We start from the raw sequence: 26187 nt of genomic DNA, 5'->3' as shown, positions 1-26187 counted from the left end.
GATGTTCCATGGGTTAGATGACCAAGTAAAGGTACATTTAATCACCGGATATATAGAATGGCATACATGCAAATTGCAGAATGCTGCTCAAGACGAAACAAACACTTCTCATAACCCGCAAAGGCAATTAAAGCATAGACCAATACCACCTGAAAATGCACGTAAAGTTTCTGTAGAGCCTAATCAATGGAAAACTACATTAGTATAATTAGAGAATGCAGAGATGAGCTGTTTATTTCCTAGCAATCTTAAAGATCGAATTTTAGATAATGAAACAGCAGAGTTATCAGAAACACCAGTCACTTAGTGAACATTTGGACATAAAAGTACACCCCACTGTATGAAAGACTATACTTGACTTGCATAATCTGGAAAAAGTGCACATAAAGCAGGCGATGGTGGCCGCATGACCACAGAATTCCTGCAAAGACAATCAAATCTCTCCACAGTGACTTCAATGCTTCAAAACTTTGCTCAAATATAGAAAACAATTAGAGCATATAATAACAAATTATCACTACTGATGTTTACAACAAACGTATAAAGCATTGGAAAGAAAGTATAAAGCTAACAGCAAAAATCCAATATTCTCTTGTGGGAGAAGCAAGAGGACAAATTTGAAGGAACTAATAAATGACTTCACATTTAATATCACTTTTGAAGCATGTTAGGGTAAGAATCATTTATGTAAAAATTCAGTAACATCACTGATCATTTATATAAAAGAATATAACAACATAGCTTCAAACTACAGCTTATGTGAAATACATCAACATCTTAGCATAATCAAAATGATGCAGTCCAAATCGTCACCACACTGTATTGAATATTGGAATTATAGTAGAATCCAATGCAATGAATGTTTAAACAATACCAAAAAGAACAGAAAAGCCTAGTATCTCTAAACAACTCATCACTTTAGAGGTAGCTTTCTTCTTACCAACATTTTCTTATTACATAAAGCATCATCATTTAAATCACAACAGAAAAACAAAGCAGTCAAACCCACAGCCAATATCCAAATTCATGTCCCCATTCAGGAATTTGACATGCAAAAAAACCAATAAAAGAAAACTAGAAAATTCACTACTAGACAAAAATTATTCAACCAAAACATCAAATACATCAGATATCATCAAAGTTTCATGCTGTGATGCTAAAAAAAAAAAAACAAAACAAAACAATAAAATAAATAAAATAACAGTGGAATTTCTCACCTTCATGTAGCCCAAAAAACTTCAAATATACTAATCAGACCGAGTAGCGAACCTCTCAACCTTCTTATCATTCAAATTAAGACCAACCATAGCCTCACCAAGACCACAGCTAACTTCAGCAAGCACGTCCGGGTCACTATAATGAGTGACAGCCTGAACAATTGCCCGAGCAAGTTTAGCGGGGTCACCGCTTTTAAAAACCCCAGACCCCACAAACACTCCATCACAGCCCAACTGCATCATCAACGCCGCATCCGCCGGAGTCGCGACTCCTCCGGCGGCAAAGTGCACCACTGGCAACCTTCCCAGTTGCTTCGTCTGCATAACCAAATCGTATGGAGACTGAATTTTCTTAGCGAAGCTGAAAACCTCATCGTCATCCATGTTCCTAAGAACCCTAATATCTCCCATCACGGACCTGACGTGCCTCACGGCTTCGATAATGTTACCGGTCCCAGCTTCACCTTTGGTTCGAATCATAGCAGCTCCTTCTCGGATTCTTCGAAGCGCTTCCCCCAAATTCCGACACCCGCAAACGAAGGGAATCCGAAAATTATGTTTGTTAATATGGTTTTCTTCGTCCGCCGGGGTGAGAACTTCGCTCTCGTCAACATAATCGATGCCAATGGCTTCAAGGATCTGGGCTTCAACGAAATGGCCAATACGGGCCTTGGCCATGACGGGGATAGTAACGGCTTGCTTAATTTCTTTGATGAGTTGTGGGTCACTCATTCGAGCCACGCCACCTTGGGCTCGGATATCAGCAGGGACTCGTTCGAGAGCCATGACGGCGCAGGCTCCGGCTTCTTCAGCAATACGAGCCTGTTCAGGAGTGACGACGTCCATTATGACCCCGCCTCGAAGCATTTGGGCAAGACCAACTTTCACAGAGAAAGGAGATTTGTGGGTTTCCGTTATTGCCCCATTTCCATAAACTGCAACCACCCCGGTTCCTGCCATAGCACCCCCCCCCCCCCCCAAAAAAAAAAAAAGCCACAGAGAAATAAAGCGGAAGAGGTTTTTTTCTTTGTAAACGAAAAGAAACAAAAAAGCGAGAGATTCTGAAGATATTGATGGGAGAGAAAAGGTGAAGCATTGAAAGTGGCGAGAGATAGGCTTAAGTAGCGGAAGCGTTTTGAAAGGTTCTTGGTTGGAGGAGTCGAGGAGAGTTGCGGTGTGGAATAGTTCACGTGCAGTCGAAGTGATTGAAAAAATGTCTTTTATCGGACGGTGGATAAAGAGGTTTCAAGGAATTTAAAAGGAGATTTAGGTATTGTGTATGATAGGATTGGAGGCCACGAAATCTTAGTATTCGTGCACACGTGGCAAGTCAGGATTCCATTCATTTGATGACAAAAGTTGCAGTTTGATTATTTTAAGCTCTTAATAGCACGTATATATAATTAAATATATTTTTATTGTAAAGGAGGTTGAGAACTTGAGATAAATATTAATTTTAAAAATGATTATATAAATAAATTATGTAATTATTTTTTCTCTTATGAAATGAAATTCTTGAATCATTTTTGTGGGAGTATTTTGAATAAATTAGTCAACTTAGTTCAGTGAATCTGTGGACCAATTACTTGTTTTTTTATTGTATTATTATTATTAAGACTAAATTTATGACTATATTATATCATTATTATTATAATTATGCCACCATGGTCTAAAAAAGGAACTGGTGGCCCGAAGACGGATAAATAAATTATGAATAGGTTTTGCTTTGTTTTTCTAAATACAGGGGATATCAAGAGGCTGCGGGGGAGGCAGTAAAGGCTGCCGCTCGTTTCCAATCTATGCCCCATATTATTTTCATCCCCACGTTCTAAAGTTGGCAAAGGAAAGGAAAGCGTCTTCAACTTGTCTTCTTCTTCTTTTTCCAAATCGTGAATTGAATGAAAACTTGATAGTTGTCGCTATACTTTTGACTATCTTACAACCCCACCAGTACATTTCCTTCGGCAAGTAGAAGCAAAATCTTTGTTCTCCCTCTGTCATTCTGTACGTTAATGAAGAAAATGCTAATCTACAGTCATCTTTATTTTTAATTTATTAATATGTTATCTTTTATTATAATTCAGCACAATTTGACCAAAAAGCATGCTCGGACATCAGAAAGATTTTAAAAGATACTATGAGATGGCTGAAAGAAAGATTAATGAAGGATACAAGGTACACTGTCTCAATTTAAAAGAAACGCAAAAATCTTACAGTTGTTGCTGCCCCTTAAAATAACAATCATCCATGTGATCCTTTGACTACTTGTACTCCGACATTATGTACCAATGAGAGTGGTAAGTACATGGGAAAGGCCACCCAGACTAAGGGAAACAAAATGCCTGGCTGGCTCAATCATTCCTCCTTAAAAGGTTGTGCTGATAACCCATTCAGAGAGTCATTTAGTACTTGAGTAAGGCATCCGTCACCGGCAGCTGCTCATTAAAAACCTACTGCAACTCATTGAAGCAAGCTCTGAAAGTGCGCATATTACTTATACTGTGAAAATCTTCCTCACTTTTCTCATGTTCCGATGGCAAATAGGGCAAGTTCCAGCAGCCTCTGCTATTCTGCAAATGATTGATTGCAACAAATGTCAATTAAGAAAATTTTGCATTGGCATCCAAAACAGTATAGGTCTTTGACCATAGAAATTTCAAGTTCGCTAAATCTGGGAACCATTGAGGGTAACCATCCGCATGCCATTGCAAATTTGGTGCAGGGTTAACAATGAAGTAGATTCTTTCCAAAGCAACCTTCCATGTAAAAAAGTTAGGATGCAAAGTACTTACCTAGTTCCACATGCGTAGCAAGCAACACAGTGCCCACATGGAAGGAAGAAGCAGTCCCTTGGAGCATCAAAGCAAATCGCACAAAGTCTCCGGGTATTGTTACTGTTTTCATCATCTTTGATCGATGTCCCTTCAAGAGAACCTGCTATAAAGTCTTCAAGATCTGCCTCATCACTTGAGACAGAATCATAAGATGAACCCCAACTTGAGATATCATCATCTTTGTGTAAAAGAAGAGGGGCTCTTGCGGAATCAATCTCCTGATAATGAACACTTGTTTCATCTTCACGAGTAAACTGAAACTTGTTTAAGAAGTTGAAGACAACCAGCATGATCGCAGTCATTCCACCTTTCAGAAGAAAAAATTGAATTTAAAATGTAAACATGATACATCTGTAAAGGTTGTAAAAGAGTAATAAAAAAGAAAGTACTTTACCAATACCAACAATATATGTAATCCATCTCGGTCCATATGACAATCTGACAGGCCAGTCATCTGCAGATGTAGTCTGAAGCGGCCAAAGAAAGGAAGTAAACAGAATGTAAATGAGAATCTAGAAAATATTCAGCATCAAAGGAAGCATTAGAGCATATATTTATCATGCCTACGCTCCAAAGACACATGAATCTATGATTTTAATGACATGGGAATGTCTCTGTAATAGCCTTCCAAACCACAATCTCGAAAAACATGGAGATTAGGATCTTGGGTTTAAAAGAAAGTAAGATTACCTGTTCTGGACCAGGAGAAGTCAAGACGACTGAATTTCCTAGAGGAAACAAGATACTCAAGCTACATAGCCCATTAGTGAAGGTGCACCCGTAGTAAGCTTCAGTTGTATTGTAAATGAAAGCCCTGACTGTAAAGTTCAATTCCACCTGTTCAATGTTAAGATCAACCCAATTTTCATGTGAAAAAGATGAAACCAAAGAAGGGAAGGGAGGGTAGAGGAACAGCATCTGATAGAATGACAGTCTCTATTGTCACCTAAAGCATCTACTTGAACCCATATCAATTCTATACAGCTGCCACTCAAATCTGACTTAGCAGGCTCAGAGTTTTTTGGAACAAATATTTTGAAGTCATGCACATAAATAATTGTTAGGAAAATGAATCCATGCCCACTTCATCCATCTGATATTCATGTAAACTTTTAAATAATAAATTGAGCAACCAACATTGATTTTCTTATGTTTCAAGTCCTTGTTATTAAAGAATACACTACCTTGGTTACTTTCATCATACAAATAACAATCCATGTTATAGTTTCCTGTACTTCTATAACTGCAGCCTTGCAGAAATAAACACCTTCATCTCAAAGTTTTACTTGTAATTGCTGTACTTATGACATATCCCACCACATTTACAAGGCAGCATTGCTTTAATGGATTAGAGAAGCCTTCTCTAAGTAAGTTGATAATATTTGTCAATCAGATCTTAATATCAATTTCTGACAAACTAAAAGGCAGAAGCAACATGAAATGTTTCTATTTCTGAAGTTGATAAAAAAGGCAATTAAGATCTCAATATCTCAAATATTTTAGCAGCACTCCAACAAAAGAGCCAAATCAACAAGCCAAGATAGGTAGGTCAAATTTTCACAATTACCTCCACATCCTCTGAGTTCAAATTACCCAGTGCAATATAGTAACTTGAAGATCTATATATATCCTGCTCAATCATACCGCTTCCTACCAAAATGTAATGTCAAAGTCAGTATAAAAACATTTTTTAGGGTAAAAACATTACTTTTGGACTTCAATCTCACCATGAACAATGTTCCATGATAAAGTTGTGTTAGGATATGTTGGTTCCTCAAGCCATTGAGAAAGGCCCTCACTACCTGCAATGTAACAAAAAACTTGAAGCATTAAATTCCCAAGATTCTATTACTTAATTTTACACCATTTTCACACACACTTTATGGAAATAATCCCTTTGGAAACACTTTCTCAGAAAGCTTTTACTGTTTTAGGATACCTTGAGCAATTATAAGGAAAACAGAGGAGGCAACAGAGTTCACATTATATGAAATATTAACTTGAGATCCCTTGTTCAGATAATGAATCCACTCCTGGATAACATCAGAAAATTGGAACTCAAAAACAAATTTAGAACCAAATTATTCAAGCCAAAAACAAAACAAAATTAAACTTGCCTTGTGAGAATCAGCCGGAACAGTGGCGGTATAAGTTTCAGACCAGGTAGTCACTACATCAAGAGATGGAGACTTATAAAATCCATACAGTTTAAGCCCTGGCTTGATATCATCCATCTCCTCCACCTAATACAATGCCAAATAAGCTATAAAACCAAAAAAAAACCAAGCATAAAAGAATCAAAAACTAGAAAAAGAAAATAAAAGGCAAATCACCTTTACACTCTGAACAAAAACAGGATTTGGTTGAATAAGAAGGGAACAATTTGGACCGAGTCGTATATTCTCTGCCGCGTAAACCCCCAAAATTAAAGTCATCGAAACTGTTCCATCCAAGAAATTAAACTAAAAATATTCAACATCAAGAACAAAAGGCTTTTCTTTTGAAATAGTAGTAATTGTAAAGAGCGAGAGATTCACGAGAAAGGTAAAGGGAAAAAGGAAAAAGATACGAACCAAAAAACCAAAAAGTGAGAAGCACGATGATACAAGACCACGTGTCCTCTCTAATCACCGTTGATGAATCACCGAAAGCAGATGAGTTTCCTCTATAAGAAACAAGGCCAAGGTGCTGATTCTCTAGCTCTGGACTATGAAAATGGTGCTGGCGTGGATACTCATGATCTTGCTCCTCTTGGTCGTGCACATGTGAAGAAGTACCCGAAGACGACGCCGCAGCGCCTGAATCCGCCCTGTAAGACGAAGATGAAGAGGCGAAGGCGAAGGCGGAGGCGGAAGGCGAACTCCAATTTGGCTCTGCCATTCTAGATTGTAGGATTTGAAAGAAAAAAATATAGTTAAAATTTTTGAGAAATTGAAAAGAAAACCCTAGCGCTAGGGATTAAGGAAATGGTTACCTTGAAAAATTGGGGGAGAAGAAGAGTCCATGAAGGAGAGTGGAAGAATTTGAACCTGAACAGGGAGCTCACCAATCAGTCTTTCCTCTTCTTGCTCTGACCGGTAGTTCTTGGAAGAGGGTGCGGTTGACGGGTGTTATCCACCATCATCGTATTTATAGGTTGACAAACGATACTGGAAGCTCCCACGTGGCGAGAGATCATTGGATGATCGAAAGTCAACCAACGTTGCTTTCCTTGTCGCTGATTAGTGTTGTATGAAATTGGCGTGCTACTGTTCTCTCCAAACATAGAGAAACCTGCCCGTCCAACAACAAGTGGAAGTAACCAAATCAAACTAAACTCTGCTAGCCAAGAGTGGAGGAGAGCCTCTCTAACAAAGTGAAAAGTACCGTCCCAAGTCGCAACCAACAAGCGGAAGCCAGTGAACAAAACTAAATCTGTTGCTTGGTTAAAGGACGCTGGTGATATAAAGGACGGAAGGGTTAGATTTGATTAAAGGAAGAGGAGATTGATTTTTGCAATATTCAAATGAAGGTAGTAAAACGCAATGATATTAAATCTTTATTGAGACACCGATGGAAGGCTATCGGATTATGAAAGAGAGGATGAAATTACTCAAGTTTTAAACTTTTTAGCTTCCTGTCTTCAACAAGTGAAGAGTTATCAAAAGTAAAAATACGTAATTGTAATATCCATCACAATCCTTGGTTGCTTTCATTAATCAATGGCAGGCAGAGTATTCTGTTCTTCTTAATTCCTCCCAAATGAAAAATCCTTGTTTGACTGATTGATTGCATATTTAATTTGCTCTAATTCTTTCTACTTTTTTGCTTTAAATTTTTATCTTTTCCCATCTCAATCACTGGATAATCACCCATTCACCAAGAAAAAATCCAATCTTTTCCAGAATAGTAATTAACGGATATAGCTTATTCAGAGGGAGAGCCACTCTATTATTAATAGCAAATCTTTTAAAACTTTGCATCATTATAGTCGATATGACCTTTTTACTAAATATTTGCCAAAAATTGTTCACAAATTATACTAGTTGGAACAATTTAGTTTAAGGTTAAATACACATTTATCTGTTTTGTATTATTTAATATTTTTAAAAAAATTTATAATTGAATATTTAAATGTTAATTTTATAAGACAAGTTATTCCAATAACTACTACTATTAGAAAAAAATTTAGGTTACTTTTTTTTAATCAATAAAAAGACGTCCATTGGAATAAGATGTTATGTCATATATTACATATAATTAGCATGTCAATAAGTGAATCTAACGTCACGCTAAAAAGAATAATAAAAATTTGGAAAATATAAAAAAAAAAAGTCGAGAAAAGGGAAAAAAAATAGAAAGAGTAAAGCAAATTAGAAGGAGCATTTTTAGGAATATCAATAGGTAGAGTAAAATATTTTTTATTTTTATTATATTTTTTTTGTACTCATATTTAATAAATATTTTAAATTTAAATTTATTTTTATTTTTACGAGTATTTAATGAACATAAATAATTTTCATACCCATAACTTAAAAAAATAAAAACTAAAATTTTGTTTTTTTTGTATATTTAGATAACTTTTTTATAAATATATAATAATATATTTTTTTCAATAAAAATATATTAATTTTAATTAATTTAACATAATAATTTGTATTATTATTTAATAAATTTTCATATATTAAACATATATATATATATAAGATACAATATTATATTATCCATCATCATTTATATATTTAATAAAAATTTAAAATCATAATTATTTATATTCTCGTACCTATAATATAATATCTCTATTTATTTTTATTTAAATAAAAAATTAAATTATTCACTAAATATACGTAAAATTAACATCACTGTCATCTCTTTTTGGTCCCAGTCGAGCCCAAATGCCAACTAATTCAACATATTTATTTTTTATCGTAAAAAAAATTGACTTTCAACAATCTTTAGAGTTAATCACTGATAAATTAAAAAAATACTAAAATATTAAAAAAAATTAAATTATTTTATTTTTTAAAAAATAAAATTTGTTTTTTTGTATTTAAATAAATTTTTTTATTTTAAATGAAAATTTATTTTATTTTATTTAAAATATAATTAAACATTTCAAATTTGAATGCCTTATTTACATGTAAAAATTTTAAACGAAACAGCTATTTTTTTGCTTAGGACAGGCTGGTTCGATGCTCACTGCCCACGGGGCTACATATGATTGTACATTAAACCCCATCCCCCACTCTCCCCCTAACAAATTCTAACTCGACATTAAAAATTTACCAAGGACAAAAATGTCATTCAGCTCCCAACACGTAAAAGTAACCCAAAATTCAGCAAACCGCCTCACCGGAGCCCAACCTCCCCCAAAAACACACACAGAAGAAAAATCAGATCTATAAAAATCCCAAATTAAAATTCGAAGGGTTTGAAGGAAAACCCTAATTTCTCCCTTCTAAATCTCTCGATATCGATTCGATTTGATTCGAATCGAGAGCTTTAAACGATGGGAGATTTCAACCTTGCTCTGGTAATCGTCGCTATAGTCGTATGTGTCCTCGTGTTCCTCGTCAATGTCTACCTCCTCGTCAATTACCAGCACCCGGACGACGCAAACCAAGCATATTTCCCCAAATTCGTCGTCGTTTTTGGGCTCTCCGTTGCCGCCATTTCCATACTCATGTTACCGGCTGATGTCGCCAATCGTCAGGCCTGTAGGCACTCGATATACAATGGCGCGTGTAACCTCACCTTGCCTATGAAAGATCTCTGGCTCGCCATTTATATCATCGATGCCGTGCTCGTTTTCTTCGTAATCCCCTTCGCCATGTTTTACTACGAAGGAGACCAGGACAAGTATGTGTTTGTAGGACTTTGATTGTTAAAACCCACTGATTATATTGATCCATTCCTCTATTTTTTATTTTATTTCATCTATTTGGTTTTGGTTGCAGGAGTGTTGGCAAACGGATAAAAAGCGCGTTGCTTTGGGTGATGACAACAGCAATTGTTTGTGCTCTTCTGCTTGGCATTCTATATGGTTGGTTTTCCTTTTTTCCCCTTTTTTAGTTTTAATTTCATTAGCATTTTCTCTTTAAACAATAGTCTTTTCCGTGCCATAGAAGTATAGATAATTGGAATATTTAGTTAATGCTTTGAATACTGATTTTGATTTAAGATGCTTTTACAATTAGAAGATCTTAGCAAATGTTTTGAACATACACGTATGCTAGAACTGATACTTGCATTGAGTGGATAACTAAGCAATTCTTTTCGCATTTGTTGAATGTGAGTGTTTGTGTATTTTCTGGTTTTATTGCATACCATCGATTTTATCCTTTTTTATGGTATTTCAGGACTGGTTGGGAAGGTGGATTTTACGGTTAGGCACCTATCTTCTGCCACCATTATTTTCCCAAGTGCTTGGGATTTCTCTAGCAGCCAGCCATGTATTGGTGGAAGTGGCGCACGTGCGGTTAGTAATTAATTTTCCAATTTAATATGCAATGTTATCCTTTCTGTAGGTTAGACTGTGCTTTACCTCATTATTTTACCTTCTCTTTCCTTATTTTCTCTTTGGTTACAGTGCTCCGCATATACTGCAAATGCTTCATCTGAGAAAACATGGACTATGCGCACTACCTTTCCAGAATATGTTGTTGCTCTTGCTACGATTGTTGGATCTGTTCTTTTCTCGGTATTGAATCTCTTGCAAATTTTAATATTATATTTCTGATTCGAATCTGGATAGCAATTCTAGTTTGTAAATATTGACCTTTTTTGCTAGAATATATTGCTTACATCTTGAAATTTCTTGTCAGATATTTGGTGGTGTAGGTATTGCTTGTCTGCCTCTTGGGCTTATCGCATCATTTATCCGCCGCCCAAAGGCTGTTATCACTCGCTCACAGTATATAAAGGTGCTTTTTTTATTGCTTATGATGCTCCCATATGAAACCATGTACTGGAGTTGGAAGATAGTATTGATATTTGCTCATTGTGTTGTAATTGCTCATGGTCATAGTTGTAATTGATATTGTAGGAAGCAACCGAACTTGGTAAAAAGGCAAGAGATCTGAAGAAAGCAGCTGATGCACTTCATCAGGAAGAAAGAAGTGGTTCTAAGGGTAGAAAGTGGCGTAAAAATGTTAAGTCTGTGGAAAAGGTATGTGCGAAGTCCTAAATTTGCATTTTTCTTTGAATTCTATTTTGTGCCATTCTATATGATGATAAATTTGTTGACCAAGCTAGCTTTAGTTATGAGTTTTAGATCCCTCTAGTTTTAATGTCATCTGTTTATTAAGCTTTCCTATTGCGTTTAAAGATCAAATTATTTTAATCATTTGGCTCGTGTTATAATCTTTATGATTCTAAAGACTTGTTATATTTTGACCATGGTATTAACTTGTGACAGTTTCTTTAGCAGTTTCTTAGTAAAGAGTTGAAGTTAATCTAGTGAGAGTGTGTTTTTTTTATAAAATAGCTGTCAAATGGTGTTTTCACATATTTACCATTGTTCATTATTTGTGGCTATTGAAATTGCTACATTCTTGATTAACTCTGCAGGAGTTGCTTCAGCTGGAAGAGGATGTAAAGCTTTTGGAAGAGATGTACCCTCAAGGGGAAAAAGTATCTAATTTGACTTGCTGTTCCCCCACCTTTTTTTCCGGCTTCTGGTATTAACTCCCTTGCCATGACATTTCAGGCTGAAACATCCTGGGCGATGACGGTTCTTGGATACTTGGCAAAACTTGTGTTAGGAATCCTAGGGTAAGTTCTTAGTTCATGTATTTTAGTGCCAGTAGATGGTTTTTTATGTCCAGAGTTGTATTTTTTTTTTTTTTGGGTGAATTAGCAATTGAATTTGGATTTTTTTCGTGCACCCTTTGGAAGACAGTGCTTAATGTAAATAAGCTATAATGATGGGAACTTTTAAAGTGTGAGCCTTATATAATCAGCAAACAGAAATAAATTGTTGTTATCCTTAGAATAAAGGATCACAATAAACTCTAGTCTCTTTGCACCCACTAAACTGATAAGGTTGCCCCCTGACTTGCTGAAAGGAGTTATCTAACCTGCAATTCGTCCTGCACTTTGTTAGGTTGATTGTTTCAGTGGCTTGGGTTGCTCATATTGTCATATACCTTCTGATTGATCCACCACTTTCTCCCTTCCTGAATGAGGTTTTCATCAAACTGGATGATATATGGGGTAATTCCTTAACCATTTTCAAATTTACTTCTTTCTATTTTGCTGCTTTTAAAATTTGTGGAGATCTATATTTTCTATTTTGTCAGGTCTTGTGGGTACTGCAGCATTTGCATTCTTTTGCTTCTACCTTCTTCTCGCTGTGATTGCTGGTGCAATGATGCTTGGTCTGAGATTAGTTTTCATTACGATTCATCCTATGAAGTAATGGATCTCATGTTGATGGCATTTTGTTTAATTTTTTATTGTTGAGAAAATCACTAGCTGGCTGACATGTTTAATGGACTTTTTCATAGGTGGGGAGCCACTCTAATGAACTCTTTTCTGTTCAATGTGGCACTTATTCTTTTATGCTCAATAAGGTTGGTGACTTAGCTCATTTACTCATTCTTGATTTTATGTTATCTCAAGGTGTCTTATATTAGAAGATTGTTGAATTGTTATTTCTAGGTTTGTTCTTGGTTGTTGAAGATTGTAATAGGGAATTACATGTTATTCAATGAGAACCTAATTTTCAACAGTATTTGACGTGAATATTGTCGTTTTCAGTGTCATTCAGTTCTGTGCCACAGCATTTGGGTACTATGCTCAAGCAACTGCTGCCCAGGAAATATTCGGCCACACGTTGCAGTCTCTTCGAGGAATTAAATATTTGTACAAGTGAGTTTATACTGTTTGAATTCTCAGTTTTACCCTGATCAGGCATGTATGTGTTCTACTGATGTTGTTGGGCATATTGGCATTACAGGTATAATGTATTTCAAATTGCATTCGTTGTTCTAGCGGGATTGACCTTCGTGTATTATATTGCCTTTGTAAGTTTTCAGCTGTCTTTACTTTTCTCTCTTTTCTTTCGTTCTTTTGAGTAATTGCCTGTGCGTACTTTCTGGATTCCAAGGTCTAATTCTATTCTTGTTTTGGACATTTCAGGGATGGAAAAGAAAAAAACCTAGTGGCAGGTTCCAACTTTCCTCTTAAGAATGTTTTCCCTAGAAGCTGATGCACTCCCTTGAGCAATTGGAATTCTCTGTTTTATCATCCCTTTTGGAGTGTGTTTCATACGCTTGGATTGCATACGGCCTGATTTTGAATGTGGAAGGTTTAGAGAGATAGGCTAACGCAATCCGAGTTAAATTGGTTGCCTGAAGTAGGAGCATATTGAGTGCTTCAACTGCTTTTTCATTATCTTGCTTTGCTGGCCTTTTGTAAGTATTACTATTATTTTTTTGTTTGATTAATGTTACACATTTGGCTTGGGCATGTAATTGAGGTATCATTGACAGTTGACACGGGGGAACTGGGATTGTAGAACTCGTTTTGATGTAATATAAGTATCTAACCTTCAGAGAACAGAAAAATTAATGAGCAATTTATGCTTTTTTTTGTTGGAATTGTACTAAATTTATGCTTTGTTGTTTCCATAAATATTTCAGATTGTTGATTGGTAACAACCAATTGTTTGGTCATCCTTCCTGGCTTCAATTTTTCGTGTTTCTGTTATTAATTTTTCATTTTACAATAATGCACGGCTTGGGTGCCTTTTCTACTGAATTGATAAAATATGCGAAGTAACAAACAAAAGCCCATTCCTTTCGTCAAGCCATCCGTAAATTTTTTAATTTTTAAATAGCTATTAGGAATTTAATTTACACTAATATATATATATATATATCTTTTTTTGGGTATCCATGAAATTACTTTCCAATCAAATTCATACTAATATATATAAACCCCACCAAAATGTAAACGCAATATTGAAGAAGGAAAAAAAAAAAGAGTAGAAAAACAGAGATATATACCATGCGAGCATATACGCCAGCAAGAATTGCACCCCAACCTTCGTGGCTATAGCAGAACTGAAGGATGGAAGATCCAAAAAGAACGAAGAGAGGTATGCCTGGAACAATCACGTCTCTTATAAGCTTTGAGGTTTCTCCTTGCTTCTGTTCAGTTCAGACGAAACAAAACTCACTTTTTATGTTTCTCCCATTCTGGCTTTGCAGTTATCTCACTTCTTCTTTGAATGGAACAGACTTCAGCGGCAGCCGGCGCTGGTTAGTATTCAACTATTATATATAATACACCTGCAAAACCATTGCAGTTGTTTTTTAATGAGTGATTCCAATATCCAAACAGAAAAGAGACCCAACTAAGCCCGCACATGCCAGCAATATTTTGGGCTCACTTGCATCTGGCCCGTATAAGGATATCTGAGCCCGAACAAGCCTGTAATCTATCGGGCTGATACACTGACCCTGTTGGCCTACAAAGAGCGTAGTTTTTTAGCTGAATGACTTATGTATTGCCCGAAAAAGACCGTGTAAGAAAGCTTGGGCCCCAATGAAACGAAGAAGAAGAAAACCCAAGTGAGTGTCGGCCTTTAATTAGCTCTTGGTCTTCGTTTTGGCTGTGAACTTCGGCTTTTGCAATGTTGAGCTAGCTACAATGGAAAACAAAAAAGAATGGACATAGCTCTCTTCTCTCCACTTCACTTTTCGCTGATGATGAAGAAGTCTCTGGTGGTATTCTTTCTTTTTTTTTTTTTATATTTACTTCTATTTCACTTTACTTGGATGGTTTTACGAAAAAAACTCTTCATCCTTTTTCTCTTTGCAGATGAGGAAAAAACAGAGGACCATCTGACCTATGTGGAGAGGAGGCACCAGTTTCCTGGCATTGTAAGTCTCTTCTTTTAGAATATATTTATTACCCATTACGTAGATTTGCTTTAGCTAATGGAATTTTAACTGCATATGTTCTTCCAGTATTATTTTGCTTTCTTACTTATGTTTTCATCCATTTCAAGATGCCCGTGAATTGTAGAAAAAACCTTACTTTCATTCAAACAAAGTAGAAGAGCATTGGTAGTTCATGGAAAAGTTCTTAGCTTATGAAAAAATTCTAACTTTTGTGTAGTATTAGTATGCTTTCTGACAACAATGCTTATGGTGGGGAAGAGATAATTGAACTGATTCTTATTTGAGTACCTGCCGAGCTGTTTTCCAATAAGACTATAATAGCATTGATGTCAGCGCTTGGATAAAAGTGGTATGAAAATGGTTCTGAAAAATGGGATTTTCTCGTTGGTCAATTTTCATCAAATAAGAAATTTTATGAGTGCAGACAGATCTATTTTTTAGTAGAAGGCTCTAATTGAGATGGTTTACATATAGAGTTGTCACATTCCATGTAGTGTGATAAGTAGTGGGAGAAGAAAGTGTAACTCTGAACTTACCCATAAGCAAATTAGATGAAAAATTGAAGTGAGCTTTGTAGAGCTTAAATGTAATAGTTTCTTGAATTCCTTATATCATATTGGGATTTATTCTGCTTACTACTGCCATGGTTGATTCTTTGATACCTCATCAGAATGCTGTAGCTCTTAGAGTTAGTGGGAATCATATTTGACCATAGCAATTTAGTGAAAACCTTATTCTGGTTTCTGAAAACTTGTTTTGATAATTCACCTAGTTCACCTGTTTTTTGCCTTTATATAAGTATATGCATTTTGGCTTGTGTGCAGGAGTTGCTTATTCGAGAATTTTCCTTTCACCAGTTGAATGCTAATTTACTCTGGCCAGGTACATTTGCATTTGCAGAATGGCTAGTTCAGCATCAATCATGCGTAGAAGGTCGGCATTACCTTGAACTGGGCAGGTAATCCCTTTAGCTACAGGAGAAATGAGGTTGTATGATTATCTGGGAATGCACTCTTATTTTGGGTGTTTACTCTCAATCGTAGTGCATCTATCTAGTCTGCATTTGTTTATTTAATAAACAGTGTTGCACTTGGAGGGCTGATTATCATTAGCAATAGTTGAATATTGAGCAGCGCCTCTAACCAGTGGTTGAGTGTGTCTGCACGTTGCACTTCTGAGACATGATTTCTGGATGGTTTAAGCTTTGAGGCATGGCCTTAGCTGCAAATTTATTCACCTTTTAGAATTATGAACTCAAGTTACTTTTTCTTTGAACTTGTAAGTCCATTATTTTTTTGTACTGCTTCCTTAGCACCCCAAAATCTGACCTTTAATTTGTTTTGTTTTTAAGAATCACTTGATATAATTCTGCATTCGTACTTTTTTTTTCGATAGTTTTCTTGATGGTCTTGATTCTTTAATTATTGGCAGTGGGACTGGAGCTTTGGCTATTTTTCTCCAAAAATCATTTAATCTTGACATAACAACATCAGACTATGATGATCAGGAAATTGAAGAGAACATAGCACATAACTGCCAGGCAAATGGAATTACGCCTGTCCTTCCTCACATAAAGCGTGAGCTCCCTTAAGTCTTTGTGGTATATGAAGCATTGATTTCAAGGACTATTGTTAAATTAAAATGTCAATGTTTTTCAGATACATGGGGAGATACCTTTCCAACTGCTGATCCAGATTGGGACCTGATCATAGCAAGTGATATCCTATTGTGTGAGCTTCTTGTTATTTAGCGTCTGCCATTTACATTATGTGCTTGAAGAAAGGCAGATACATAAATGAATTGATGGTTTTACTGTTTTCTGTTTCTTTTGTTGTACATTAATCTTTGCATTCATTTGAATCATGGGAAAAAAAAAAAACTTGGCACTCTAGAGTAGAATTTTGAGAACTACCATCTTTGAATGGTGTGGACCCTGAAGTGATAAACCAGAAAATCAAGAAGCTTGGAAACAAGCTTCTTGCTGTGCTGATATCTTTGGAAATCCACTATTACATGTAAATGGTTATGAAAGCTGCAGATGCTATTATCATCTTGGCCAAAAGGGGCTGTATTTGATAATATCTGAGGAATAACGTCAAACTTTGGAGTGGATTAGAGTAATTTTCTGTTTTGGATTTAATTCTGCTTCCTTAGGAATCTTACCAAAAGCTTTGGTGCCCTGTGAATTGATTTATTCTATGGGATATAAATTAAAATTAAAATTTTACATTCTGCGATTAAATCTCCTATTTCTTACCAGGGAATGCTTAAACATGTTTATATCAATTTCTTCGGTTCTTGCAGATGTCAAACAGTACCATAACTTGATAAAGTCTCTCTCTTATCTCCTAAAATCTTACAAGCCAAAAGATGACAAAGTTGTTCCTCCTGTGGGAAATGACCAGAGTAGTGGTAACGTGCTAATTATGAACTTTTTTATAGATTTTTTGGAGAAAGTTGAAACTACCTTACAAAACGGATAGAATCTGTTATGGGTCATTTATTGCTGATTTATCTCTACCGCTTGCTGCGAGGAATGTGCGTGGGGTTGCCTGCACCAGCATTTCTAATGAGCTGGAGACGCAGAATTGGAAAGGAGGATGAATCACTCTTCTTTGCTGGTTGTGAGAATGCTGGTCTCGAAGTAAAGCACATTAGATCCCGCGTGTATTGCATCAAATCAAGAGAAAATCTTGTCATTACACCCCCCGATAGAGTTGATGATTGAAGCTGGTATACAATTATAAGAATGGCAGTTTCTAATTTGTGGGTCTAAATCAGGACCATGGTCACTTTAATTAAAGTGGCAAGCTAGAATGGCTCTTGTAAAAGTTTGGAATGGAAGATGTTGATGTTTCTCTTGAGACAATACATACAAATTCTCATATCCCTTTTATTTATTTCTTTTTTCCTTTTTCAGTTACCTGTGATCTAGAAATAAAAGACTAATTGAGACTACTTTTTTGTACCTTTTGCATTTGCATTTGCATTTGCATTAGAGCTCTAATGGATTTTTTCCTGGAATCCTGTCAAGTCTTCCAGTTCATTTCAGTTGCACTTCTGCTTCTGTTTCCTGTCACTTACATTTGCAATCCAAAACTTTCAATGATGAACTCTTAATTCTCGTTTGAAACATGTATTTTCTGCGTGCTAAAGTTGAGACTTTAAGCATTTAACAGCAAGACCAATATTCCTTGCTAGTCAAACAGGTGCCTAATCATAACATATTGAATTGACAAAGTAACTTTAGAAAGTTCAAAAATCGAGAAGCAACGTAACCAAAATAATGGTGTGAGGCATATCTGCTCGAGTTTTCGCCTTGCCCTTATCAACAAATCTAGAGGAAAGTTCCTGGAAACTGCACTTGCCATCACCCTTCCCTATCATTGATGTATATGTACATCATTTCTGCTGAAAATTATTTCAAATGTTAAACCAACATCACTAGTTTGGCTGCAATAATTTCCCTCTTCCCTTCTTGAAAAAGTAAATGAAATAAATTCATGACATTTTATATATATTTTTAAGGACGAATATCTAGCAAGAAGTTGTTTTTTTGTAAATTATTATGGACTAGTTGATATATACCCAATAATTTGCATGAAACAAAACTACATTTTCAGATGTGATAGAGGAAACTTCCGGGAAGCTGTTCAGGGTTCTATACACATGCTTGTTGGGCTGATCTTTGAGTGAGAAATAACTCTAAAATAAAGGTGGAAATCGAAATGTGTAACGATTTGATTGGAGTGATTGATCAGGAAGGTATCATGGCAAATTAGCAATGGACATGGACAAGCCGAAAGCTAACTTGCAGTGGCAAATATTGATGAAGACAACAAAATTTCAGGCTTTTCCTTCCTGACTTTCTTCCCCTTCCCCCCCCCCCCCCCCCCCCCCCCCACCAACCGATTGGCTCCAGCCCAAACTAAATATTTGGTAATCAGTGATCCGATGATTCCCTAGTAAGAAAAATAATTGATTAAATGTGATTAATGAAGATGACATTGCTTTGAAAACATGGTTTTTTTTTTTTTTTTTCATTTCTGAGGGGTGAATGTAAAGGAAATCTTTCAGAAGTTACTTCACTTCAAATTCTAAAGGAAAAATTATAAGGATCCCTAATCAAAATAGTAGAAGTTAAAAGAAAGGAAATTAAAGAAATGAAATGCAGAAAGGGTAGCTCTCCAAGGTCACTGTCAGCAGTTTTCCACATGGAGAGCTAGCTGCCGCTGGGTGCTTCAATCCCAAAACTAATCTGCAAAGACAATTAAACTCCCATGTATAGTTTGACTAGTCTTTAGCTGAAATCAGCTGAGGCTGATAAAAGATTTTCTGCAAAAGTAGTAAACTATTACTACTGTATACCTACCCCCACCCACCCAATTTTTTTTGTTATGAAAAAAAAAAAAAAACACTCAAATGATTAGTACAAATAAATAAATAAATAAATAAAAAACAAATAATTTTATGTGTTTTTACCTTTGCTTAAGAAAAATGTCCAAGCAATCAAAAAAGCCTTGCCGAGCTAAAGCATTCTCCCTAGAGCATTCTTCAGAGTAAAAAATTTACAAACCTGAGATTGAAAAACTTCACCGTAAGTTTTACATATTGAATTGGGAAATATATGTATATATAGTCCAGGAAAGGCTTTAGTTCTTAACACTTTTTAACAGGGAAACTTCTTTCCACCTTCTCTAGTTTGACATTTTGCTGCTCGTTGATCCACATATGCTTCTAGTTATAAAGAGTTTTGGTTTTATCCAGTTCTAGAGATGACACTTGTAAAGTGCATATTTGCCTCTATTTACCGGGTTTGAAAGGCAAATTATTTTCTGTCGGGGAACTTATTTTTGGCCTTAGTCAGCTTCACTATGATCAAATTAATTTGCATGAATTAGGAGTTGGAATTCTTTGAAATTACTGTTGCAAGGTAATTATATAGAGTTGGATAATACAATAAAAGCAATAATAAAGTTATAAATACATTTTAGGTCTTTGATATATTCGTACATTTATAATAATTTTTCTACTGATTATTGAAATTCATATTTAAATTAATTCTAAATGTATAGAACATTTAATTCAATTGTAATTACATATAATTGGATTCCAATTTGCTTCTCAAAATAAAAAATTACCAATACTAGTAACTAATAGTTTTTGATATGAATGATTGATTGATTTAGGAGATAAGTGTTTGAAATAACTTTAAAAGATAATGAAATAAAATATGAGCATATATATATATATGTTCATATTTTATTTCATTATATATGTATATGCTCATATTTTATATATATATATACCCCTATCCATAACATAACCGTCATTTTTGTACTTTTTTTATTAGGAAGTTTCGAGGAAAGCTCGTGCATATGAGTACGGAAAACTGTATGTTTTCTTTTACATTGAAGACGATGGTTTCCAACTTTGCTTTCTCTTCTTCAAAATCCATATAAAAACTTTCGATCGTCATCACACATATCGCAAACAAAGAAAACCGACATTTAACGCTTATGAAAAGCCTAAAAACTATACATTTAACACATATCGCAAGCAAACTCAACTCAGTTATGTTTGCAAATACCTTCTAAGACAGCAACACGTCGATACTAAGGTACAATTTTTATGTAGTCAGGACAACGTCAAAGCCAGAGAAAATCTTTGGTTTGTACTATTAATTTTTCTGGTTCTGGAAAATCTGGAAGATTTTTTTCATAATCGTTAAACCACTCATGATTCCCTTCATCATTGTTTTTTTATAATATGAGCTTAAAAATTTTGGAGTCGCTTTCATTAATGCACGCAGGGAAGTGCAATTCTGTTTGTATATAACAGAAGGGGTTATAATTTATGTGGGTTTTGATCAAGTTGCGATGTCTAATTCTATTTCTTTCACAAAATAATATTTAGCTGCATTATAAATTTGATTAATCCTTTTATTTTTCATATTTCCATCTCACTTTTTTGTGACGCTAAGTTCTTTTTTTTTTTTAATTCGAGAAAATAAAGATTCAAACTCAATTTTTTAAATAAAGATCATATATTCATCTATACAATTAATATGAAGCATATATATATATATATTGTAATCACGAAATAATTAAAACATTCCCTTTTTATGATTATATATCCCAAAATTAAAGAATTATTGTATCTTAGCTCACGTTGCTTGCCTTACTTAAAGAAGCTTCCTGGAAGTTGCATTTTCTGATTTTCTCTAATAATTATTTGATACATACCGTAGTATCAAACAGCCATGAGTCTCCTATTTATAACAGTACGTATCTTACTCTCCAACTCATCGAGATAGATTTTGAGACTTGATTGCTTTTGTCACGGTTCTCAATTTTTTCTTTTAGTAGTGTACATTGCCTTACAAGGAAATATTTGGGTTTGAGTGTGGCAAGAAAGATGGCTTCCTTGCAAGAACCATGGCTATTGGAGAAAGGAAACTTGAAGGGGTCCAGCAAGGAGATTCGCCATGGCAGGACTGCGCACAACATGTCGTCCTCTTCATTGCGGAAAAAGTCGGACCTGACGCTTGTTTCCAAGGTTCGATATGGGATGCTTAGGCAGTTCCTGACCAATCTTCAAGAGGTTATTCTAGGGACTAAACTTTCGGTTCTCTTCCCTGCTATTCCACTGGCGGTTGTTGCTGACTGCTATGGGTTTGGAAGAGTGAGTTTCTTTTTCTTGCTTTTTCATTGTTTTGTAAATGTTGCTTTTTAGGGTTTTTTATAAAACAGTGATTGCTGGCAGTGGTGACAATGAATGCAGATTGACCGATCAGAATTGGATTAAATTCAATTTGACTTGATTTTCTGCTTAAACAATTTGATGCTCAATTCTCAGATATAGAAAAGTCATGGAGGAAATATTGGACTGTAAAAAGTTAAACTACCCAAATCTTGATCATGTTTTTTACAGCATCTAAATGTATTCATCAACTTCCATCATTCCAACTATATCATACTTTTTTCTTTGATATATGAGATGTCTTCAACATCTATTTGAATTTCCACAGTTCCACTTAAAACAATATTTATTGCTGTTTCTTAATCGTATAAGTTAGCTAGTACTAACATTTATGATCTTCCTGTAAAATACAGCCCTGCGTTTTTGCATTGAGTTTACTTGGACTTACACCATTGGCTGAACGAGTCAGCTTTCTCACGGAGTAAGGCGGATTCACATTTGTGCTTCATCGTTAATATCTACAATTGAATTTGACAATTAATTCCAATGTTTTATCCTATCCGTGTACTTGCAGGCAAATCGCTTATTACACTGGTCCAACAGGTAATTAATAATACTCTTATACTGTACTTTACTCAAATTTTCAAGGTTGGGTGATTAAACATCGGTAGTATCAGCTTTATTTTTCTCTTTGATTGCCAACCTTGCTACAATATTTCTAGTACATTCGACACTACTGGGTCTAAAGCTACCAGGGAATCCCAAGTTAGTGTTCTGAAAGAAACCAAAAACGCAGGAAACACTTGTCCATGCTTTTTCTTATCTTCCATTTGTGAGTGTTTGGTGCAATATCGTTGTAAGATTTAATGACTATTTCAATTTCTTGAAAAGTACATTCTTTTTTCTGCCTATGTCTTCTACTTAATGGTGATTAATCTTGAAATGGTTAGCAAAAGGAAATTAGGATATATGTTGATTTTTGTGTAATCATCATCATCATTATTATAATCTCTCGACCTTATATACTTTGTTGACCTTAGCTATTTTAGATGACTTGTGTTTTTAAAATAACATTGAATTTAACTACTTTTATGAAGAATATGAAAGGGATGTTCAATCATGGAATTAATTATTCTTTGGATTATATTTTAATCTTGCAGTGGGAGGGCTGTTGAATGCAACCTGTGGCAATGCTACTGAGCTTATCATAGCAATTTTTGCCCTAGGCCAATACAAAATAGATGTGGTCAAGTATTCCCTTCTGGGTTCTGTCCTATCAAACCTGCTTTTGGTTCTTGGAACCTCTCTCTTCTGTGGCGGTATTGCCAACCTGAGAAAGGAACAAAAATATGATAGAGTAAGTTACTTGTCTAACTTTACATGCAATGCATTCATAAATAAATCAAGCTTCACTTTGTTTAAAAATTTTCTAGCACCAAAGTTATTTTAACACATAGTGGGAGATGTTTAATATTATGTTACGACTATTTTAATACATCTGGCTCAAGAGTTACGACTAACTTCAGTGTGTTAAACACTGTTGAATTTGACAGAGACAAGCTGATGTGAACTCTCTCCTTCTGCTGCTTGCATTATTGTGCCATTCGCTGCCATTGTTGTTTCGACTGACTGGGGCGTCCGCTGCTGTCACAAATGACCCAACACTGCAGTTGTCGAGAGCCAGCAGCATTGTAATGTTGATTACGTACCTTTCATACCTGGTCTTCCAACTATTCACACACCGGCAATTGTTTGAAGCTCAAGAGGTAGTTCAATCAATGTTCTAGCTTCTAAAATCCAGTTTCTACTATGAAACTGATATTCTAAATTATAGCCGATATGTCCACTGTGGTGCAATTGATCAGGAATCAGAAGATGACGAAGATGGACTACCAGAAGAAGCACCAGTAATTGGATTTTGGAGTGGATTTATCTGGCTAATTGGAATGACTACTGTCATCTCTCTGCTGTCTGAATATGTTGTACAAACAATTGAGGTATTTTACGAGAGTACAATCTATCAATTTGTTTGTATTTAGCCACATGTTATACCATTTTTTTAATAAGTTACCAGCCACGAATTGTGCTAAAGTGACACTTATTATAGTAGAGTGTACGGCTACTTATAATCATTATTCAAAGTCAGGTTTTTTTTTTTTTTGTAAAATTAACTAAACTATCAGAAAATAAATTTCAGGCTGCCTCGGATTCTTGGGGAATTTCTGTTAGCTTCATCAGCATTATTCTGCTACCCATTGTTGGAAATGCAGCAGAACATGCAGGAGCCATTATTTTTGCTTTTAAAAACAAGCTGGTAAGTAATAGCCTTTCTTAATTTTCCTGTAGTTTCAGGCTTTCATCAGCGGTTTCATCAGTGAAACAATATATTGACAGAAATTTTGGAACTGAAATGCAGGATATTTCTTTAGGTGTTGCATTAGGATCTGCAACTCAAATTTCCATGTTTGTGGTACGAACTTACTATATATAATTGAAGCCTTCATTGGCCTTTACTAAGAAGAGCATGCAGTCTTTTAAAATTTGGAACTTCTGATTTTAAAAATAAACATTAATTCAATGTGACTCAGGTCCCACTCTGTGTGGTTGTGGCTTGGATTATGGGTATTAACATGGATCTTAATTTCAATCTCCTTGAAACTGGCTCTCTCGCTCTATCAATTATTGCCGTAGCCTTCACTTTACAAGTAATTAACGCTATTTTCATTTCACTCATGCAAATAACATTTTTATTTCTTGGCTTCATTATTGACCAAGTTGAGCTAATAAAATCTTGTAGGATGGCACTTCTCACTACATGAAAGGACTGGTTCTTCTACTGCTCTACATTGTTATTGGAACTTGCTTTTTTGTATCCAAAACACCTCTAAGTATGGATTCTCACAGTCACTAATTCTGAACTATCCATCATTTCACTATTATTTCTTCTAACTATTTTATTTTTTGTTTCCCACTTTTTCATCTCAGACCAAGTAAACATCACAAACTCGGAAACTGAAATAGCCATTGACAAAATCTTCAGAGTTTGATAAGTAAGTCAATTTTGTAAATACAGCTTGTACAAATTAATAGGTTCAAATATTATGGAACTAAAGATTAACTGGGTATAAATATTAATGAATTCAGGCTTTATCCCCTTTGATGATGAAACGTTTGAAACTTCAACGGACATTTCATGTCATTCTTTCATTATGGTCTGGCCTGCCAGAAAGCTGACAATTCGCAGTTACTCCACCGCACAGAAGTTGTCATTTCTTCAAAGTTCAAACTTGAGATGGGTACCATATATATAAATATATGCTTTAGATTGGTACCACAGGACATTGTTCTGTCTGTGTATAGATCTCTTTCGGTGTGTTTTTTGCTTTTCAACTGAGGTATGTTTCTAAATTATGCCAGTATAAGAGTGGCAAATGAGCTAGCTGATGTGGTTGTTTCCCTCTTGTAATGCATTTCATCAAAATAAATGAAATCGTTTGTTGTTTTTATTTGGCAAGTTAGCTTATGATTTCATTTAAATCTTGCCATTCCATATTTGGTTTCAAAAGACTTGCTTACTTACAAATTGTGATTATGAATCTCCTGGGGCAAAATTTTCAATGCATTTCTCTTAAAATTGAACTGACAATGGTCACAGTGCTAAATTCAAATCATATGAAATCCATAACTTAATTAAGTTGACTTATTTTTTTCTCATTCACTATCTTTTTTTTGTTTTGTATATAACAAAAAAAAAAGTCAATCAATATAGAGTAAGAAAAACAGATGATAACGTTGCTAGTGAACAGTCAGCAATTTAGCAGTTTTCCAAGACTAGCAGCATTATTGTACTCTTGGTCTGCTTACGGTGGTGTTCAGCTATATATCCAACTAAATACTATGTTTCGTCTTACTTTTGGCAGTTTGCTGTCTTGTTTTCAGCATTGCTTGCCTTTGCTTGTAAATATTTTACTTGCTAGAGGAAATCAATCAATAACATTCCTGCAACATTGAAAGAAATCAATTAGCTTAGAAATAAAGGCTAGCCGTAGGAATCATAATTTGTTTGGTTTAGTTTGGTTACTGTGTAGAAAGAAAAAAAAGTGTGGATGAAAAATTTTACTTTCTGTTTCTTTTTTTTTTTTTTTTTGGTTTCATAAAAAGGAAATAAAAATGAGTAGATTTACACTTTTACTTTCTTTCAAATCCAATTCTTTCAAATATAAAAGAAAAATACTCTTACAACTTAAATTATAAAAAAAATTATAGTTAATTGAAATTGTTTATATATATTTATATACATATATATTCATGGAGTAAAGAAAGTAAGTGGACGAAAATCGCCAGAAAGAAAAGCAGGAAACTACAAGCTGTGTTTTTACCATATGATATGTGAGAATCCACAAGCTGCTGCTAGCATAGATTTGTGCTGGGATGGTTCCCCGTTTAGCCATTTGTTGTGGTGGTCAGGTTCGTTCTTCAATTTTTAGGTGGAACTGCAATTTAAGTTCCAACATAATGGTAGGAAATTTGCATTACCAAAGAACC

The 26187-nt window shown here is 35.0% G+C and overlaps 3 protein-coding genes, 1 long non-coding RNA gene and 2 pseudogenes across 9 annotated transcripts; 4 read left to right on the top strand and 2 right to left on the bottom strand.

The window, feature by feature from the left end:
• Window positions 1–183: 183 nt before the first annotated feature.
• On the bottom strand, window positions 184–2388 carry LOC111295509 (putative pyridoxal 5'-phosphate synthase subunit PDX1 pseudogene; annotated as a pseudogene). The gene is made up of 2 exons (XR_016327888.1): window positions 1218–2388; window positions 184–421 (listed from the first exon to the last, which is right to left on the bottom strand). The product of XR_016327888.1 is annotated as a putative pyridoxal 5'-phosphate synthase subunit PDX1 pseudogene (transcript).
• Window positions 2389–3360: 972 nt separating this feature from the next.
• Window positions 3361–7161, bottom strand: LOC111295729 (E3 ubiquitin-protein ligase APD2-like). Of its 3 annotated transcripts, none has more exons than XM_022889383.2 (11): window positions 7026–7161; window positions 6625–6932; window positions 6385–6491; window positions 6169–6294; window positions 5991–6084; window positions 5779–5853; window positions 5619–5701; window positions 4742–4888; window positions 4446–4518; window positions 4010–4358; window positions 3361–3787 (listed from the first exon to the last, which is right to left on the bottom strand). In XM_022889383.2, the coding sequence occupies exons 2-11, from the start codon at window positions 6929–6931 to the stop codon at window positions 3712–3714; spliced, it is 1437 nt and encodes a 478-aa protein (XP_022745118.2). In that variant the 5' UTR covers window position 6932; window positions 7026–7161; the 3' UTR covers window positions 3361–3711. The 3 variants fall into 3 exon arrangements, with proteins under 3 accessions (XP_022745118.2, XP_089600287.1, XP_022745120.2); XM_089744161.1 differs by having other exon boundaries at window positions 4452–4518; XM_022889385.2 differs by having other exon boundaries at window positions 7081–7158.
• Window positions 7162–9463: 2302 nt separating this feature from the next.
• Window positions 9464–13632, top strand: LOC111295728 (LIMR family protein At5g01460). Of its 2 annotated transcripts, XM_022889379.2 has the most exons (14): window positions 9464–9889; window positions 9988–10073; window positions 10390–10508; window positions 10620–10730; window positions 10855–10953; window positions 11076–11198; window positions 11600–11662; window positions 11739–11803; window positions 12135–12244; window positions 12331–12445; window positions 12538–12603; window positions 12791–12901; window positions 12990–13056; window positions 13172–13632. In XM_022889379.2, the coding sequence occupies exons 1-14, from the start codon at window positions 9540–9542 to the stop codon at window positions 13217–13219; spliced, it is 1533 nt and encodes a 510-aa protein (XP_022745114.1). In that variant the 5' UTR covers window positions 9464–9539; the 3' UTR covers window positions 13220–13632. The 2 variants fall into 2 exon arrangements, with proteins under 2 accessions (XP_022745114.1, XP_022745116.1); XM_022889381.2 differs by lacking the exons at window positions 12135–12244; window positions 12331–12445; window positions 12538–12603.
• A 361-nt stretch (window positions 13633–13993) lies between these two features.
• Window positions 13994–14517, top strand: LOC149515193 (uncharacterized). The gene is made up of 3 exons (XR_016327887.1): window positions 13994–14132; window positions 14245–14295; window positions 14378–14517. It is a non-coding gene; the product is annotated as an uncharacterized LOC149515193 (long non-coding RNA).
• Window positions 14518–14569: 52 nt separating this feature from the next.
• LOC111295730 (uncharacterized) lies at window positions 14570–17804 on the top strand (annotated as a pseudogene). The gene is made up of 7 exons (XR_016327886.1): window positions 14570–14763; window positions 14858–14919; window positions 15765–15898; window positions 16372–16517; window positions 16599–16670; window positions 17245–17352; window positions 17475–17804. The product of XR_016327886.1 is annotated as an uncharacterized LOC111295730 (transcript).
• A 3447-nt stretch (window positions 17805–21251) lies between these two features.
• Window positions 21252–25148, top strand: LOC111294141 (vacuolar cation/proton exchanger 3-like). Its single transcript, XM_022887326.2, has 12 exons — window positions 21252–21624; window positions 22056–22123; window positions 22217–22245; window positions 22803–22999; window positions 23196–23408; window positions 23508–23639; window positions 23840–23956; window positions 24059–24112; window positions 24231–24347; window positions 24440–24530; window positions 24628–24692; window positions 24787–25148. The coding sequence occupies exons 1-11, from the start codon at window positions 21358–21360 to the stop codon at window positions 24687–24689; spliced, it is 1347 nt and encodes a 448-aa protein (XP_022743061.1). The 5' UTR covers window positions 21252–21357; the 3' UTR covers window positions 24690–24692; window positions 24787–25148.
• The last annotated feature ends 1039 nt before the right edge of the window (window positions 25149–26187 follow it).

This window comes from Durio zibethinus, chromosome 14 (assembly GCF_047325235.1).
Source record: "Durio zibethinus cultivar Kanyao isolate XHJ-2024 chromosome 14, ASM4732523v1, whole genome shotgun sequence".
NCBI classification, from domain to species: domain Eukaryota; kingdom Viridiplantae; phylum Streptophyta; class Magnoliopsida; order Malvales; family Malvaceae; genus Durio; species Durio zibethinus.
This window is presented reverse-complemented; position numbering and strand designations above follow the sequence as displayed.